At 49.7% G+C, this 19,261-nt stretch overlaps 1 protein-coding gene across 2 annotated transcripts in view; it reads left to right on the top strand.

Annotated features, from left to right (window-relative positions):
* The window catches only part of WNT3A (Wnt family member 3A), a 53,949-nt gene that overhangs the window by 14,823 nt on the left and 19,865 nt on the right, over positions 1–19,261 (top strand). For both annotated transcript variants that reach the window (XM_063791022.1, XM_003949709.4), the window contains exon 2: positions 804–1,045. In XM_063791022.1, coding sequence (XP_063647092.1) covers positions 804–1,045 — 242 coding nt within the window. The remainder of the gene's footprint in view (positions 1–803; positions 1,046–19,261) is intronic.

The following is a 19,261-nucleotide window of genomic DNA, read 5'->3' as shown; positions in this document are numbered from 1 at the left end:
GTTCTAGCCCTGAGTCCCCCACTGGGCTCCAGGTCAACCTGGTGTGAACGGGGCCCATGCAGTTGTGCTGAGCAGGAATGCGGGGCTGCATCATTTCCTGTTACAGATCTGGACAACTTGAATTCTGAGCTGAGTTTTGGGGATAGGGCAGGTCAGGGTCCTGGCCTTGTAAAATCAGACTTCCAGATAAAACATACAGAAAGACACATAGATGATATCAAAACATCTAGAAAAAATTAAATAGCCAGCATTGAGTATTTATTCTGCACACAACATTGTATTAAGCACTTCTTGTATAACATACAGGCTTAAGAGCTGGGCAAGGTGGCTCATGCCTGTAATCCCAGCACTTTGGGAGGCTCTAGCGAGAGGTCACTTGAGGCCAGGAGTTTGGGACCAGCCTGGGCAACATAGCAGGACCTTGTCTCTACAAACTGTAAAAATAAAAATTAGCTGGCTCTGGTGGTGTGTGCCTGTAGTCCCAGCTAATCGGGAGGCTGCAGTGAGCCATGATCATACCACTGCACTCCATCCTGGGCAACACAGTGAGATTCTGTCTCAAAAAAAGAAAAATTAGAAGGCATGGTTTATAAACATTATTTTAGAGGCCATAGAGAATCCTTAATTGGGCTTTTAAGTAAAAATTCTCTTACTTGCAAAATAAAAAATCAGATTTCCTTCATGGTGGAAGCTGCGTCTCGCCCCCCGAATGCGCTTGAGGCCCCAGAGCAAAGGGTCTGTAGCCTGCTCATCTGTGTCGCTGTCCCAGCCCCACACTCACCACCGGATCTTCCCCTCTGCAGGTCGCTGGCTGTTGGGCCACAGTATTCCTCCCTGGGCTCGCAGCCCATCCTGTGTGCCAGCATCCCGGGCCTGGTCCCCAAGCAGCTCCGCTTCTGCAGGAACTACGTGGAGATCATGCCCAGTGTGGCTGAGGGCATCAAGATTGGCATCCAGGAGTGCCAGCACCAGTTCCGCGGCCGCCGGTGGAACTGCACCACCGTCCACGACAGCCTGGCCATCTTCGGGCCCGTGCTGGACAAAGGTATGGGGGTGGTCTGGGGGAGGGCAGATGAGTCTGGAGTGGGACAGAGTCTCCCGCCTAGCGCTGCCTGACATTCTCATCTGTGCACACGGTGGGAACAGTGCCTCACGCGGACGCTGGGGTCCTTCCCGCTTACCTCCAGGAGGACGGTCTGGGGCTGAAGCAGGACTGAGCCCGTGGGGTTATTCGGGTATCCCTCCTCCTCCTGCTCCCTGGAGAGGAAAGCGGGCATTCTAAGGTGACTCCAACCATGGCCAGTGGCGGGGCTGCTCCCAGGAGCCAGGGCACAGGCCAGGCTTGCAGAGGAAATACACAAACTTAAAGACCTACAAGAAGGGAGAGGTTTGGGGGCACCCTAGAGAAGAAAGAGAGACAGAGAGAAAGACAGAGAGAGACAGAGAGAGAGAGAGAGATAGAGACAGACAGAGACACAGAGAGAGACAGAGACACAGACACAGAGAGAGAGGAACAGTGAGATGGAGAAAGATAGAGACAGAAAGATGCAGAGAGAGACAGAGAAAGACACACACAGAGAGAGACAAAGACAGAGAGAGAGACAGAGAGGGACAGAGCGACCAAAAGAGAAAGACACAGAGGAATAGAAAGACAGAGACATAAAGATGCACAGAGACAGAGAGAGACAGAAATAGAGAGAGACAAAGAGGGACAGAGAGAGACACACAGAGAGAAACTGAGAGACAGAGAGACAGAGACGGAGAGAACATGGACAAGATTAAAACTTTAGCATCGTTTTTTAAAAAGTTGAGGTGAAATTCACATAACTGAAAATCCGCGATTTTAAAGTATTCAATTCAGTAGCATTTGGTATACTCACAGAATTGTGCAACCATCACCTGCCTAGTTCCAAAATATCTTCATCACCCAAAAAGGAAATCTGTGCGCATTAAGCAGCCATTCCCATTCTTCTCCCTTCCATAGCCCCTGGCACCCACCCGCCTGCCTTCTCCCCTGTGATTTAGCTACTCTGCCTGTTTAAGAAACGGCATCACTCAATATTTTGCGTCTGGCTTTTTTTCACTGAGTGTGTTGATTCACCTGCACTGTGGATAGTTTCAGCACTTCATTCCTGTTCATGGGCTGAATAATATTCCATTGCATGGATGGAGCACACTGGTTTATTCATTCTTCAGGTTGACGTATATGAGCGTGGTCTCCACATTTTGGCTGCTGTGGCCTTTTCTTGGACATGCATGTGTTTGAACGCCGTTTTCACACCTTTTGGTTTCTGTATCTAGGAGTGGAATTGCTGGGTCACAGGGTAATTCTGTTTCGCTTTGCTTGACCTGGGAGGTCAAGGCTGCAATGGGCTGGAACCATCACACTATTTTCCACAGCAGTTGCACCATTTTATATTCCTACCAGTATTGTTTGAGGGTTCCAGATTCATCCTCACTGATACACTGTTTTCTGGTGTTTGTATTTCTTACTTCTGGCCATCCTAGAGTGTGAAGTAGAACCTACTTCTGATTTCAGTTTGCACTTCTCTGATGACCGATGATGCCAAGCACCATTTCATGGGCTTTGGGGCCATTTGTAGACCTTCTTTGAAATGTTTAGTCAAGTCCTTTGCCCATTTTTAAATTGGATTCTTTGTCTTTTTGTTGTTGAGTTGCGAGTGTTCTTTATATATTCTGGATACTGGATGTGCATCAGATGTATGATTGGTGAATATTTCTCTCTCATCGTGTAGGATTTTTTCATTTTTGTGAGAGTGTCCTTTGATACACAAAATTTTTTAATTTTGGTGAAATCCAGTTTATTTAGATGTCATACTGAAGCAAGAATTAGCTAACCTAAGGTCACAAAGATTCACATCTATGTTTTCTTCAAAGAACCTAATAGTTTATCTTTTACTTTGAAGTATTTAATCTATTTTGAGCTCATCTTTTTATATGGTATGAGGTAGGAATCTAACCACATTTTTTTGCATATGGAAATTCAGTTATTCCAGTACCTTCTAGGGAAAAAACTGTTCTTTTTCCCATCAAATGGTCCTGGCACCCTTGTTGAAAATCAATTGGTCATAGATGTATAGGTTTATTTCTGGACTCTCAATTCCAGTCTATTGGTCTGTATGTCTGTCCTGTCACCAATACCACATTATTTTGATTGTTGTAGCTTTGTGGTATGTTTTGAAACTGGGAAGAGTAAGTTTTCCAACTTTGTTCTTTCTTTTCCAGATTGTTTGGTGGGGACAGGAAAAAAGATTGTTTTGGCTATTTGGGGTCCCTTTCAAATATATGTAAATTTTAGGAGCAGTTTTTCCATTTGTGCAAAAAAAAATGCTGCTGGGATTTTCATGGGGATTTCACTGATTCTGTAGGTTGCCTTGGGAAGCATTGCCTCCTTAACAATATTAAGTCCTTTAATTCAGGAGCTCAGGGTCTTTCCATTTATTTAGGTCTTCTTCCTTAATTTTTTTTGTTTGTTTGTTTTTGTTTTTGAGACAGGGTCTCACTCTGTTGCTCAGGCTGGAGTGCAGTGGCATGATCACGGCTCATTGCAGCCTTGACCTTCCAGGTTCAAGCGATCCTCCTGCTTCAGCCTCCCAAGTAGCAGGGACCACAGGCATGCGCCACCATGCCCTCCCAGTGTTTGTATTTTTTGTAGAGATGGGATTTTGCTATGTTGCCCAGACTGGTCTCTAACTCCTGGGCTCAAGCGATCCACCTGCCCTGGCCTCCCAAAGTGTTGGGATTACAGGGCATGAGCCACTGTGCCCAGCTTCTGTAATTTCTTTCAGCCATGTTTTGTAGTTTTCAGGGTATGAGTTGTGTACCTCCATGGTTAATGTATTCCTAAGTACTATTTTTCTTTTTGATGCTATTGTCAATGGAATCATTTTTCTTTTCTTCTTTTTGTTTTGAGACAGTGTCTGGCTCTGTCACCTAGGCTGGAGTGCAGTGGTACCATCTCGGCTCACTGCACTTCCATCTCCCAGGCTCAAGTAATTCTCCTGCCTCAGCCTCCTGAGTAGCCAAGCTTGGCTAATTTTTTTTTTTTTTTTTTTTTTGTAGAGATGGAGGTCTCCCTATGTTGCCCAGGCTGGTCTTGAACTTTTGGGCTCAAGCAATCCTCTCGCCTCGGCTTTCCAAAGTGCTGGGGTTACAGGCGTGAGCCACTGTGACCAGCTTGTAATTGTTTTCTTAATTTTTTTTCAGACTTTCCATTGTTAATATATAGAAATTTAACTTTTTAATCAAGAAATACATTTTTTTTTTTAGTTTTGATCCTCAACTGTAACCCTGCTTAATTTGTTTGTTAGCTTTGAGAGGGTTTTGGTGAATTGTGTAGAATTTTCTACATATAAATTGATGTCATCTGTGGATGGAAACTGCCTCCTTTCTTCCTTTCTTATTTGAATGTCTTTTATTTCTTTTTCTTTCCTGATTGCTCTGGTTAGGACTTCCAGTGCTATGTTGAACAGAAATGGTAAAAGTAGGCATCCTTCCCTCGCTCCTGATCTTAGGGTGAAAACTTTGAGCTGCCTGCGTATATGGTGTTGGCTGCAGGTTTTTCTTTCTTTCTTTTTATTTATTTATTTTTAATTTCTATTTCAATAACTTTTGGGGTACAAGTGTTTTTTTGTTACATGGACAAATTGTTAGTGGTGAACTGAGATTTTAGTGCACCCCTCACCTAAATAATGTACATTGTACCCAATATGTAGTGTTTTATCCCTGGCTTCCCTCCCAACCTCCCTCTTCTGAGTCTCCGGTGTCCATGATATCACTCTGTATGCCTTTGTGTTCTCATAGCTTAGCTCCCACTTATAAGTGAGAACATAGGATATTGGTTTTCCACTCCTGAGTTACTTCAGTTAGAATAATGGCTTCCAGATCCATCCAAATTGCTGCAAATGACATTATGTAAATCCCGTTAATGTCTGAGTAGTATTCCATGGTGTATATATACCACATTTTCTTTATTTTATTTTATTGAGATAGGGTCTTGCTCTGTCATCCAGCCTGGAGTGCAGTGGTGCGATCTCGGCTCACTGCAGCCTCCACCTCCTGGTTTCAAGCGATTCTCCTGCCTCAGCCTCCCGAGTAGCTGGGACTACAGGCACCAGCCACCAAGCCCCACTAATTTTTGTTTTTTCAGTACAGACGGGGTTTCACCACTTTGGCTGGGCTGGTCCTGACCTCCTGACCTCAGGTGATCCACCCGCCTCAGCCTCCCTAAGTGCTGGGATTACAGGCGTGAGCCACCGTGCCTGGCCTTATACACCACGTTTTCTTTATCCACTTGTGAGTTGATGGGCACTTAGGCTGGTTCCACATGTTTGCAATTGGGAATTGTGCTGCTGTGAACATATGTGTGCAAGTGTCTTTTTCATATAATGACTTCTTTTCCTTTGGGTAGATACCCCGTAGTGGGATTGCTAGATTGAATGATAGAACTACTTTCAGCTCTTTAAGGAATCACCATACTGTTTTCCACAGTGGTTGAACTAATTGACATTCCTACCAGCAGTGTATAAGCATCCTCTTTTCCCCACATCCACACCAACATCTATTATTTTTTGATTTTTTAATAATGGCGTCCTTGCAAGAGTAAGGTGGTGTCTCGTTATGGTTTTAATTTGTGTTTCCCTGATGATTAGTGATGTTGAGCATTTTTACCTATGTTTTTTGGCCATTTGTATATCTTATTTTGAGAATGTCTATTCATGTCCCTTACCCACTTTTTAATGGGATTATTTGTTTTTTCTTGCTGATTTGTTTGAGTTCCTTGTCAATTCTGGATATTCACCTTTGTCAAATGTATGCTTTGTGAATATTTTCTCCCACTCTGTGGGTTGTCTGCTTACTCTGATGATTATTTCTTTTTGTGTGCAGAAGCTTTTTAATTCAATTAGCTCCCATTTATTTGTTTTTGTTGCATTTGTTTTGGGGCTGTTAGTCATGAATTATTTGCCTAGGTTGATGTCTAGAAGAGTTTTTCCAATGTTGTCTTCTAGAATTTTTATAGTTTCAGGTCTTAGATTTAAGTCTTTGATCCATCTGGAGTTGATTTTTGTATAAGGTGAGAGATGAGCATCCAGTTTCATTCACCTACATGTGGTTTGCCAGTTTCCCCAGCACCAATTATTAAGTAGGGTGACCTTTTTCCAATTTATGTTTTTGTTTTCTTTGTCAAAGATCAGTTGTCTGTACATTTTTGGCTTTATTTCTGGGTTCTCTATTCTGTTCCATTGGTCTATGTGCCTACTTTCATACAAGTTCCATGCTGTTTTGGTCACTATAGCCTTGTAGTATAATTTGTATACTATACAAATTGTATTTTTAATAGAGACGGAGTTTTGCCATGTTAGTCAGGCTGGTCTCAAACTCCTGACCTCAAGTGATCCACCCACCTTGGCCTCTCAAAGTGCTGGGATTACAGGCTTAAGCCACCACACCTGGCTAGTTCCGTATAAATTTTAGGATTGTTTTTCCTAATTCTGTGAAAAATGATGTTGGCATTTTGAGGGGAATTGCCTTGAAGCTGTAGATTGCTTTGGGCAGTATTGTCATGTTCACAATATTGATTTTTACTGTCCATGAGCATGGGATGTGTTTCTGTTTGTTTGTGTAGTCTATGATTTTCTTCAGCGGTGTTGGCTGCAGGTTTTTCACAAATGCACTTTATCCAGTTGCCCCAGGTGGCAGTGGCTTTATTTAACTTTCAAGGTTTTCAAAGACCACCCTTCGATTAGCCACTGCTCTCTCCTGAGACAGTTCTGAGTTAGGCAAAACGAATTTTTTTTTTTACCCAGACAGGTTAAAACAGACAAACAATTCCTTGGGGAAAAGGTCTGCTCCGCTCCCTCCAGAACTATCCACCCACCTGGGGAACGCCAGCCTTCACTGTCCCAGGCAGGTTTGTAGGCACCACCACATGAAAACACTACCAGGCTCTCCTAGCAAGTCAAGGTCATCATTTCCTCAAGTTGGCATTCAGTGGGTTGCGGTGACCCTTTGACTACTTTCCAGAGAGCTAACGATGTCGGTACTAACCGTTTGTGTCTAATTTTTTGGAGGGCCCTTGGAGCTTCCTTTTGGGTTCCAGGCTGCGTTCTGGGGTAGAGGACACAGATCCCACCACTCGATGGAGCATCAAGGTCACCTTGGGAGACCCACATGTAGGGCGGAATGTGCATAGTACCATCCACCCCAGGGTGGCTCAGCACAGTCCTGCCGGCCGAGGCGGGGCCCAGGGGACCACAGCTGTGCTGAGCATGTGGTCAGCAGGCCGAGGAGACTTTGGAGACCATGGTGCCGAAGGAAGGCTACTCAGACAAAGCGAGACAGGTCACGCTGGGAAAGTCCTCCCAGGGACCTTGCAGTCCTGGGGGTCCTGTTGGCAGAATGCCCAAGGCCAGAGTTCATCTCACTTCTCCACAAATCTGCTTCCCCGCTGGCTCCCTCATTTTATAACGGACAACCCCAGTTCTCTGTTGCTCAGGTCAAAAACCCTGGGCCCCTGGCTGCCACCTTACCCTCCTCCCTGTCCTCCCCGCAATAGTATGAATGCTTGTGCCCACCGCCCCCAATTCCTACATTGAAATCCTCACCCACAGGTGACGGTGGTAGAAGGTGGGGCCTTTGGGAGGTGGTCAGGTCATGAGGATAAAGCCTCATGAGTGGGATCAGTGCCACTGAGGCTGAGGTGAGAGGATTGCTTGAGGCCAGGAGTTCAAGACCAGCCTGGGAAACATAGCAAGACCCCATCTCTGCAAAAAATGTTAACATATATTAGCCAAGCACAGTGCCTTGTAGTCCTAGCTACTCAGGAAGTGTCACTTGAGTCCAGGTTGAGGCTACAATGAGCCATGATGGCACCACTGAGCTCCAGCTTGGGTAACAGAATGAGACCCTGTCTCTAAAAAATATAAAAATAAAAATAAATAGGCCAGGCGCAGTGGCTCACGCCTGAAATCCCAGCACTTTGGGAGGCGGAGGCAGGCAGATCACTTGAGGTCAGGAGTTCGAGACCAGCCTGGCTAACATGGTGAAACCCTGCCTCTACTAAAATACAAAAAAATTAGCCAAGGGTGGTGGTGGGCATCTGTAATCCCAGCTAGTCGGGAGGCTGAGGCACGAGAATCACTTGAACCTGGGAGGCGGAGGTTTTAGTGAGCCGAGATTGCTTCACTGTACTCCAGCCTGGGCAACAGAGTGAGACTCCATCTCAAAAAAAAAAAAGGAAAAATATAAATAAATAAACAAATAATAAATAAATAAAAAGGAACCTCTCAGTCCTTCCACCATGCATATGCTGACCCAGCGAGAAAAAGAGGTCTGACCCAGTGAGAAAGAGAGGTCTATGAACCAGGATGCGTCCTCGCCGGGCACTGAACCTGCCAGTGCCTTGCCCTTGGACTTGTGCTGTTTATGAGCTGCCTGGCTATGGTGTTTTTTTAGAGCAACCCGCACGGACTGAGACACTCTCTGTGTCTTCCAGCCCCACTGGCCTCTTGGCTGCTTCTCAAACACTGAGCATGATGCCCCCTCCCTCCCACCTTTGCACTTTGCAGTCCCTCTGCCAGGAACACCCTTTCTCCTGTAGTAATTCCCACAGGCCCTCTCAGGAGTGTCCCCCACGCTTGCTCCTATCCCCCCACCCTGCTTCACAGCCTCTGGTCAGCCCCATGAGCTGATGATTCTGTGGAAGGACAGCATGGCCTTGCTCAGCCCCTGCAGCCAAATGTGAAGGAAGACCACAAGTCCTTGGAGGGAAGGTGCCTGGCTCTGGGGGGCCTGGCATGTGCCCTGACCAGCAGAGCTCCTGAGTGTGCAGCTGACACTGCCTCCAGGGCTGGTGGGGCCTGGCTGAGGCCATCCATGGGCAGGAGCCCTCCAGCATCTGGTGGCCATGGCCACGCCCCGGCCCTCATCACGGGCCTGTGTTCTTCAGGCGTGGGGAAGGCACCGTGGGGCAGAGAGTGGGGACCCGAGGGTCAGGCTCAGAGTCCGGGCACTGGTCACTGTGGGTCTGGGATGAGGAGGACGTCCCTGAAGGACAAGTCAGGGTCCCTGTAGGAGAAGAAACTGGAGCTTGGGGAGCTCGGATGGTGGCCTTCCTGTGACCTTGAGTGAGAGGGAGCTCACTTCCTGGAGCATCAGCCTCCCATTTATAAAGTGGAAGAATACTTACAGCTTGTCAGACCTCACAGAGCTGCTGGCTGGGGTAATACACCACGCAGCTCCCCTGGAGATAGCTGCCAGGGTGCACAGGAGTCAGGTCCCAGGGCCGTGCAGCTCATCGAGCGTGTCCAAGGGTGTGTGTGGCATGTGATGCATGGTGTGTATGTGAGTGTGCACGTGTTGGGAATGTGGTGTGATGTGTTATGTGTGCACATGCATGTGGTGTGTGGGGTGTGTGCCTGTGCATGTGTGTGCATGTGTATGTGTCAGGTGTAGTGAATGTGTATGTGGTTTGGTGGATACATGTGCCTGTGCATGGGTGTATGTGGATGTGCCTGTGCCGTGTGCATGTGGCTGTGGCATGCATGTGCATGCCTATGTGTGCATGTGATGCAGTTGCTGCCCGCTAGGGTTCCTGGGCTGTGCTGTAGCCAGTGGTGGCATGGAGGGAGGCATGGGCAACATATACACTGCAAAAGGCCAAGAGCACCAGACTGGGCCCTGTGCCATGTGCTTGCTGGCTCCAGAGCCAGGATGGGGTGCTTAGGGCTGCCACTCCCCCTCTGAGAAGGAAGCAGGGATTTTAGGAAGAAAGCAGGAAGCCTGTCCTGCTTGGAGCCATACCAGGTGATGGAGGAAGGCTGTGCTGCATGGGGTCAGAGGGGAACATGCCATTCCCTAAAGCCCTGCTACCCTCGGGAATCTTTAGGATATTTCATTGCCCTCCAGAATGTCAGGGTGTCTCTCACTCGTGGAAGCGGGGAGGACATCTCACTTGCCAAAGCGGGGAGGGCTCCTGCCCATGGACGGCATCAGCTCACTGACTCCCAACCTGGGCATCTGAGCCCAGCTGGAGGCCAGGAGGAAGCTAGCCTCATGAGTCACACCATTCAGGAACCCTTGGGTCTGTCCTCCAAGCTGAGCCTTGGGGAGCCTGTGCATCACTGTCTGGATTGGACGATGCCCATGGAAAGGCACAGATCTGCACAGATGGGAATCCCAGCCAGCAGATTGGCTGGGGGGCCAGCCAGCTGAATGCAAAGCCCCAAAGTCGGTGAATAGCACTGGGTCCTAAACCTGATGGCAACTCCAGCTGCTTCAGGGAAAGGCCTATGAACGAGTCCTGCTCTGGAGTCCCCAAATCTATGGTCTAGGAGCCTGGTCATATACCAGAACTTCCTTCCCTTTTATGGCTGAGTAATATTCCATTGTATGGATAGACCATATTTTGTTTATCCATTCACTCACTGATAGGCATTTGGGTTTTTTCAATTTCTTGACTATTATAAATAATGCCTTTTGTGTGAATGTGTATTTTCAGTTCTCTCTGGCATATACCTAGGAGCAGAATTGGGTCACAGAGGAACTCCATGCTTAACTTTTTGAGGAACTGTCAAACTATTCCAGAGTGTCTGCACCATTTTACATTCCCATCAGCAGGGTCTGAGGATTCTGATTTCTGCACATCTTCATGAGCACTTGTGATTTTCTGCTTGTTGGTTTTGTTCTAGCCATCCTAGTGGGTGTGAAGCAATGTCTCACTGAGGTTTTCATTTGCATTTCCCTGATATCTAAGGATGTTGAGCATCTTTTCATGTGCTCATTGGCCATTTGCCTCTCTTCCTTGGAGTAATGTTATTCCATTCTTCCACCCACATTTTAATTGGGTTATTTGTCTTTTTGTCGTTGAGTTGTAAGAGTGCTTTATATAGTCTGCATACAAGTCCCTTATCCAATACATGACTTGCAAATATTTCCCCCCATTCTGTGGGTTGTCTTTTCACTTGCTTGATGGTGTCCTTTGATACATGCAAGATTTTAATTTTGATGAATTCCAAGTTATCAGTTTTTTATTTGGTTCCTTGGCTTTTGATGCCATATCTAAGAGACAATTGCCTAACCCAAGCTCACAAAGATCTACTCTTAATTAGGTTTTTTTTTAAATAAGAGTTTTAGCGTTTTAACGCTTACATCTCAGTCTTTATTTTAATTTTCATAGACGATGTGAGGCAGGGATCTAATCACATTCTTTTGCATGTGGAAATCCAGTTATTCCAGCACCATCTGTTGCAGACTGTTCTTTCTCCTTTGAATAGTCTTGGCAACTTTACTGTAAATCAGTTAGCCCTAGATGTATGAATTTATCTCTGTGCTCTTTATTCTATTCCATTGTTCCATATGTCTGTCTTTATGCCAGTGCCACACTGTTTTGATTATTGTAGTTTTGTAGTGTTTTGAAATTAGAACATGTGAGTCCTCCTGCTCGTCTTTCTTTTCAAGGTTATTTTGGCTATTTGGAGACAATTACAGTTCCATGTGAGTTTTAGGATTAGCTCATCAATTTCTGCAAAAAAAGCTTAGATTTTTAGAAATTGTGTTGAGTGTGTAGATCAGTTTGGGAAATATTGTTCTACTAATATTATGTCTTCTGGTCCATGAACATAGGATATCTTCCTATTTAGGTCTTTAATTTCTTTCATGACATTTTGTAGTTTTCAGCATACAAATCTTGCACTTATTTTGTTAAATGTATTCCTTAAGTATTTTATTATTTTTGATGCTGTTGTGAATGAAATTGTTTTATTAATCTCATTTTTTAATTATTTGTCACTAGTGTATAGAAACACAAATGAGGCCAGATGCAGTGGCTTATGCCTGTAATCCCAGCACTTTGGGAGGCCAAGACAGGGAGATCATTTGAGGTCAGGGGTTCAAGACCACCCTGGCCAACATGACAAAACCCTGTCTCTACTAAAAATACAAAAATTAGCCAGGCATGGTGGCACACGCCTGTAGTCCCAGCTACTCAGGAAGCTGAGGAACAAGAATCACTTAAGCCCAGGAGGCAGAGGTTGCAATGAGCTGAGATCACACCACTACACTCCAGCCTGGCAACAGAGTGAGACTCTGTCTCAAAAAAACACACACACATACGCACACACACACACACACACAAATGATTTTTAATATAGATCTTGTACTCTGTAACCTTGCTGGAGTTGTTGATCAGTTCTAATGTATTTTTTAATTTGCAGATTCATTAGGGCTTTCTACGTATAAGATAGTTTTATTTCTTCCTTCCAATCTGGATGCAGTTTTTTCATTTTTCTTCCTTAATTGCCCTGGCCAGAGCCTCCGGTGCCATGATGAATAGCAGAGTTGAGAGTGGACAAACAGCTTTCAGTCTTTCACCACTGGATAGGATGTTAGCTGCAGGTAGGCCCATCTTGCTTTTAAACTTAGTAGTTCTAGATGTGAGAAAAACTTTGTTCACATAAATAAATAATAAAAATGGGAGCACTTAGTTACCATGCATCTCTCAATTCTTTGAATTTTTTTAGAGTTATATATGCCAAAAATCACATGGTGGCCTATCATCAAAATGTGAAAAAATCCTATCACCACATGACTCAGTTAGGTCCTCCTTAAAGTTTGTGGAAAACAGGGAATTAAAGGTGCCTGATTTTCACAAGTCCCAGTCATTATCAATGGCTCCCACTCTTGCTTTCTGGGAGAAACTCCCTAGGGTATGGCATGCTCCAGGAAGATCCAGGAGTCTCCTGGAACAAGAGCTGGGACCCTTGGGGGTCTCCCATGGGTCTGGTGTGTGACAGCATCCCTATAGCATATGCCACACAGGTATACATGTGGCGCAAATGTACACAGTCGGTCCCCTGGGAAAGCACAGAGATGTACTCTGCCACACAGCATATGCTTAGAAATGATGTATGAAGCCAGTGACCTAAGGACAATGGTGCGTGACTCGGGGAATCCCAGGAGGGCTTCCCAGGGGAGGTAGCCCCTGGGCTGAATCTTGAAGGATTTTCTTCCTTTAAAACACACACATATCCAGTATTTTCTAGGCACCGTTTAAGTGTTCGACACACCATGGCCAGTTGAATCCTCATGCCCATCTGTTGAGGCCAGCAGTGCGGTGACCTTGTTTTACAAATGAGGAAGCAGAATCACTGTGACAAAGCAGAGATGTGAACCTTGGCAGCCTGGGTCCAAAGTCCCCAGGCAGAGGGGACAGCCCATGCCAAGGTTGGGGCTGACGTGGGGGTGAGCAGAGCCCTCAGGCAGGCCCAGCAGTGACAGAGCCTAGCTGGAGCATACAGTTTAGGAATCACTGGAGGAACCCCGAGCCCACAGGGAGGGCAGGTGCAGCCCGGGAGGAAGCAGAGAAGGTAGGACTCCAGAGGATACCCGGTCCCCATGTGTGCATCCCTCCGGGCAGGGCGGGGATGGATCTGAGCGGTCACTGAGAATTTCTCAATGGGGCTCTTGGATTAATGCCGCAGGCTCTCCAGGGGCAAGTGGGCCTCACAGATGCCCAGGTCCTGCCCTAAGGTGCCAGCGTTGGGTTGGGGCGGGGAGCCCCCATTTCTGGTTGTTTTCCTGCTGCTATGCCGGCCTCTCTGCAAAGGGCTGAGCTCCTGCTGTGCTTCTAGCCTCCCCTCCCATCCCACTTACCTCCCCTGGACCCTCTCCTTCTCCCCTTCTCTGATCCTACTACCCCTTTCTCCTCCCCTTTCTGATAGAGGAACACAGTCTGGAACCCCTCCTACCTCCTCATGGCTTAAATAGGTTTAAGTAGGAAAGGGGAAGTCCCGGCTCCTCCCTCCTGCCTGCCACGGGGACTCAGAAATGCTTGGAGTCCTGGTGGCCTGGGAGGAAGGAGCCCGTCGGGTGCCTCAGAGAGAGGCCTGCTCAGGAGGCCATTGTGGAGGCCCTGGCTGCGCTCTCCATAATCATCTGATTGGATTAGGGTCAGGGCAACCCTAATCATGTCAAAGGTCACCCCAGGCTTTGTGGCAGTGGCCACAGGGTGCCTGGCCACCCCTGCCAAGATGGCCTTGTTGAACACAGTTAAAAACCCTCAGTCAGCTGTGAAGAGAGGGGCCCAGCCTCTTGTGTGTGTGTGCACATGTGAGTGTACACCCTAGCGTGTGCATTGTGAGGGGTGCATGTGTGTGCCTATATGTGCACATAAGCCATATATGTGCATGCCTGTGTGTATGCATGTGCGTGTGTGTGTGTGTGTGTGCATGAGTGTGAACATATGAAGGAAGAAGCTTCATATCCTCACACCTCCTGCTTTCAGCCCCATCTGCCGTCCACCTGGCCTGGGGCTGGGGACTGGGGCCACCAGACTGAGGCTGGGAGAAACCATCAGTCCTTGGAACATGGGGCTCTGTCACAGAAGCTGAGCCTGGTCCCTGAAGAGCCCTCTCTTCTGGGGTCCAAAAGGAGCAGGACATTCAACCTGCCTGGGGTAGAAAGCATTTGAGGAATTTTAAGTGCATGGAGACTGGGCACACCGTGCAGCTTCTCTGTCCCCTGCCGCAGGACCCAGGCACCAGGAGGGCTCACTTCCCTGCAGAGCTGGAGACACCTCACTCTTGACCCCTGGCAAGGTAAAGCTGGCAAGGACACAGGTACAGAGAAAGGGCAGGGACGGCTGCAGTGGATGCAGCAGCCCAGGGCCCAGCAGCTGGATCTCAGGCAGCACGTGGCTCTGCAGAGAGCCTGGCGGGCTCTAGGCCAGGTGGGGCATGTGCTCCTTAGAGAAGGGGACAGAGGCCAGGAGCGGGCGAGGCCTGGAGCCTAGGGATGCCACCTGTGCCCACATGCTCGGTGCCCTCTAACATGGGCTGGGCCCAGGAGTCCCCCCAGGCCCTGGCACCTGCCAGAGAGGTCGGGGGGAGTGTAGTGGCATGGGGAGGTATGCAATCTCTTGTGCTTCCCAAGTAAGTGTGCTTCCCACAACTCCCGGTGGACACTTCCCAGAGCCCTGGGGTTTGCTTCTTCGTACCCAGTGTGGGTGGGGCCTGCAGCAGTGGCCCTCCCACTCAGCCTTCACACACCACCCCCTCTTCAAGCATTTCCAGTCCCCACCCCCTGCCCTCTTCTGTGAACCCCAGGGTATCCCCACTCAAAGCACACGGCCAGATTCCTGGTTAGTGCCCCAGGACCCCTCCAGCCCCAAAGGGTGGGGAGAGTAATGAAAGGGTCCTGCGCACCACATGTCAGTAAGCCTTGTTGGGTGCCCCACAAGTCCCCCTTCATCTCTCCAACGTCTTCCCCAGGCAGGAGACAGCCCAGCCTCCTCTCCTCCCCGCTGAGCCCCCAGGAGCCCCTCGGGGGTGGTCCGCCACCTCCCTGTGTGTCCCCTGCCTATGAGGGCCTGCCTGCTACGGGTGGGGCCTGCCTGCTAGGACATGGGGACACAGAGGGCAGCTCTTTAGGGAACCAGCGTCCCCAAAGCCAGGTTGCGACCCCTGACCCCCCCCCATCGGAAAGTGTTGCCGTTTAAGATGCGTTGGGGTGGGGGGCTCCCCTGGCTCCAGCGGCCTCTCTGGTATATCATTAACTCTCCCCAGTGGGAGGGGAACCCCGGCCGACTACCCGCCGCGTCCGGCTGGGAGCACAATATCCCAGCGACGGCGACAAGATTAAGCACAAGGGGAGAGTGCAAATGCGCGGGCGGTTCACACGCCCTTCGCGGTGCTGAATTAAAGCGTCTGAATGGGGATTTCCCCTCGCGCCGGACGGCCTGGCGCGCGGCGCATACTTCCAGGTTGCTATGACTGGCCTGCGCTCGCCTAATCACCGACCAGGGGGAAATTCATATAAAATATCGCCGGCCATTGTGGGCCTAACTCGGCGTGACAGTGGCGCACAAAGCCGGATTCAAGCGCCCCAGCGGGTCAGCACGGCGCCCGGCCGCGCGGGCCGCCCGGCGGTGTCAGGGGCCGTGGCCGCGGTGGGGCGCGGGCCGCATTCCGCTCTCAGGTGGCTCCGGGGCCTTTTGTGCAGGCCATGATTACCAAATGCCACCGCGACACCCCCTCCCGGCCGCCTGGCTCCTCCTGGGGCCGCAGGAATGAGGGAAGGTGGGCAGCCCCCGAGGGGAGGCGCCCGGGCGTCGGCTCGGCGGGGACGGGGGCGCGGGCTGAGTCCCCCTGTGTGCCCCACAGCAAAGGGTCTTCTCCTTCCCCTGTGTTCAGGCCTCAGTGGGGGAAGAGGGCCCACGCGATGGCTGCTCTGGAAGCCTGTTGTGGCCTCCCGATGGGCACGAGAAGGACTTTGCTTGTCCTTTTTCAGGGGCGATGGTCCCCAGATGACATGACATTTGGGGCCACAGTGACCTGCAGGCCCCTGGCCAGTCTGGTCAGGTGGTCCTAGCTGGGATCCAAGGCACCCCCCCTCACTCAGCCAGCCCCTTCCAGCAGCTGTGGCGTGAGCAGGCAGGAGATGGGGGCAGCACCAGGAGGGAGGGACCCAATGCATTCGGGGTGGCCACTGTCCCCACAACTTTATGGGTCCCAGGTATGTGGTGGGGGTGTGGTAATCATACAGGGTGCAGCGTGCACGGGGGGCTGTGTTCGCTGTGACCCTCCATCCCCCAGGATGCCTGAAGGCCAGTCCCTGGAGTACAGGGAGACTGCTCCTCACTGGTGCATGGAAAGGGCTGGCAGATCAGGCAGGGGGAAGGCCTGTGGGGTGGGGCATTTGCCCTGCAGACCTGGGGAGAGAAGCTGGCTGCAGTAGGGTGCACTTGGGGGACAGAGGGCATTTTTTTGTCACAGTGGAGGTGAGAACTTCCCGGTGGAGATTCAGCACAGTTTTTCTCCTGGGCAGTGGGCAATGTTGGGAGTCTGGGCCCCTAGCACCCGGCTGGACTGGCCACCATGGAGTCCTGCCCTCGGCCAGTGCATCCCTGCCAGAGCTGGGGGTGTCCAGCCAGACAGTCAGCATTGCCAGGGGAAAGAGACGAAGCCACAGGTTTCCAGGGGCTGGGGACAGCATTGGAGGGCCCCAGGAGGCATGGCCAGGTGAGCATGGGTCAACATCAAGAAGCAGACTGGGCAAAGGCGGCATCCCAAGCTCCTAGGAAAGGAGGTGTCAGCTGCCCTAGGATGGGGCCACAGAGGCAGAACCATAGCCCCCTTCCCACACTAAGCAGCCCAGCCACCAGCTGCCAGCAGCCAGGGCCCTGAATCCCAGAGCCTGTGACCAAGGTACCCACCTCCAGGAAGAGGCCAGGCCAGAGACCCAATGACCACTGTCTACTCATGGGGGGATGGCCATCAGCATATCAGAGACACCCCCCAACCCCCTTCTCCTGGCAGGCTCCTGTTCAGGGTCTTGTCCAGGGTCCCATAGCGCCCTTACAAAGTCATGGCCAAGCTGTCCATAGCCTTCTTTCTGGTCACAGCCCAGAGGAGGGGTCAGCACGGAATGGAATCTGAGCTTGGGAGATCTCATCTCAGTTGATGCATCAGAATCACTGGAGACCCTTTAAGATATAGGTGCCCCCCACCCCAGTTGAACTTGGGTCCCCAGGGCGGCCCTGCAGTGATTCATTGGCCCCCCCAGCCATGACCATTGTTGGAAGCCTCCAGTCCTAATTCCCTGCTGGGCTTCCCAGAGGGGCCAGCCTGGGTGAAGCCCTTCAGACTGAGCACTCTGCCTCCCCAAGGAGCTGGATTTCATTGTCCTATGGTCGCATTTAACAACAATCCCCACCCCCTGACCCAGAACTTTCCCTCCTTCAAGTTGTTTGTGCCTCAGAAAAGCCACTCAGGAGTCCCCTCTGGACCAACAGGCATGTCCCAGGAGCCCAGGAGTCCCAGGCTGTCCCTCTCCTCTCGCCCTGTATCAGCCCCCACAGCCTTTCCACAGATAGGCATGTCCCCCTCAGCCATGCAGTGGGGGCCCAGCCAGGCAGGTGGGCTCCCTGCTCCCTTGAGGCTATGGCCATGGAAACACCAGCCACGGGAACACCCATTGGAGCTGCAGGAGCCCATAATGATGAGTTCAGGGACCTCTCTTGGGACCCCTCTGTCTGGGCTCTGCACTCACTGCTGTGCAGCCTGGGGCCCATGGCTGACCCTCTCTGAGCCATCTTCCTGTTGGGGACACTTCTCTCATTAGTTAATACAAGGATCGGCTTGGACCTGCTTTTCCCACTGTCACCCCCTAACAGGGCAGCCTCCATGCTATGCTCCCTCAGCAGCTACCTTCTGAGCAAACACCTGTCCCTGCCGAAATGCTTCCTGGGTCGCCTCCCTATGGTAAGGTCAGCTCTGAGAGGACAGAGGCTGCAGCCTTCTTTGCCACTTAAAAGACAGTCACTGCGTAATAAATAGTGGCAACTGAGCAACTTTAGTGAAATGTGAAAGACAAGGATTTTGGAATGATTTGGGCAAATGTTGTTCAACGTTTAAGAATTTGGAAACATGGCCGGGCGCAGTGGCTCATGCCTGTAATCTCAGCACTTTGGGAGGCCGAGATGGGCGGATCACGAGGTCAGGAGATCGAGACCATCCTGGCTAACACGGCGAAACCCTTTCTCTACTAAAAATACAAAAAAAATTACCTGGGCATGGTGGTGGGCACCTGTAGTCCCAGCTACTCGGGAGGCTGAGGCAGGAGAATGGCGTGAACCTGGGGTGTGGAGCTTGCAGTGAGCCGAGATCGCGCCACTGCACTCCAGCCTGGGTGACAGAACGAGACTCTATCTCAAAAAAAAAAAAAAAGAATTTGGAAACATATCCTTCCTGTTTGATGTTCAAAGGTCCTTTTCTGAAGTTATGATGGTAGATATTTTATATATATATATATATATATATCTACTACATATCTATATCTATCTATCTATCTATCTATCTATCTATCTATCTATCATCTATCATCTATCTATATCTTTTCCTGTCTCAACAAAATAAAAGCACTTGGCAGTCCTCTGTTAGTCCCCAGATGCTCTCTGATACTTGAAAAGCCCATTAAATCCAAACCTAGAAACAAAGGATTTGTTAAGATCCCTCTAGTCCAAAAGTTCTGAGATGCAAGAGACAAAGGAACCATCAAAGTTCATCTCATGATTCCCTGCATCTGACAACTGCACTGCCCTCAGCTGTGATGGAGCCTTGCCTGGCAGCTCTTCTGCCTTTCCCTAAATGCCCACCTCTTACCACCTAGAACTCCCTCACCTTCTCAGACTTTATCCATCCATCCATCATCCATTCATCCATCATGCACGATCCACCATCCATCA

This window comes from Pan troglodytes, chromosome 1 (genome assembly GCF_028858775.2).
Source record: "Pan troglodytes isolate AG18354 chromosome 1, NHGRI_mPanTro3-v2.0_pri, whole genome shotgun sequence".
NCBI classification, from domain to species: domain Eukaryota; kingdom Metazoa; phylum Chordata; class Mammalia; order Primates; family Hominidae; genus Pan; species Pan troglodytes.
Note: the sequence above shows the minus strand (reverse complement) of the source record. Positions and strands in the feature narration are given on the sequence as shown.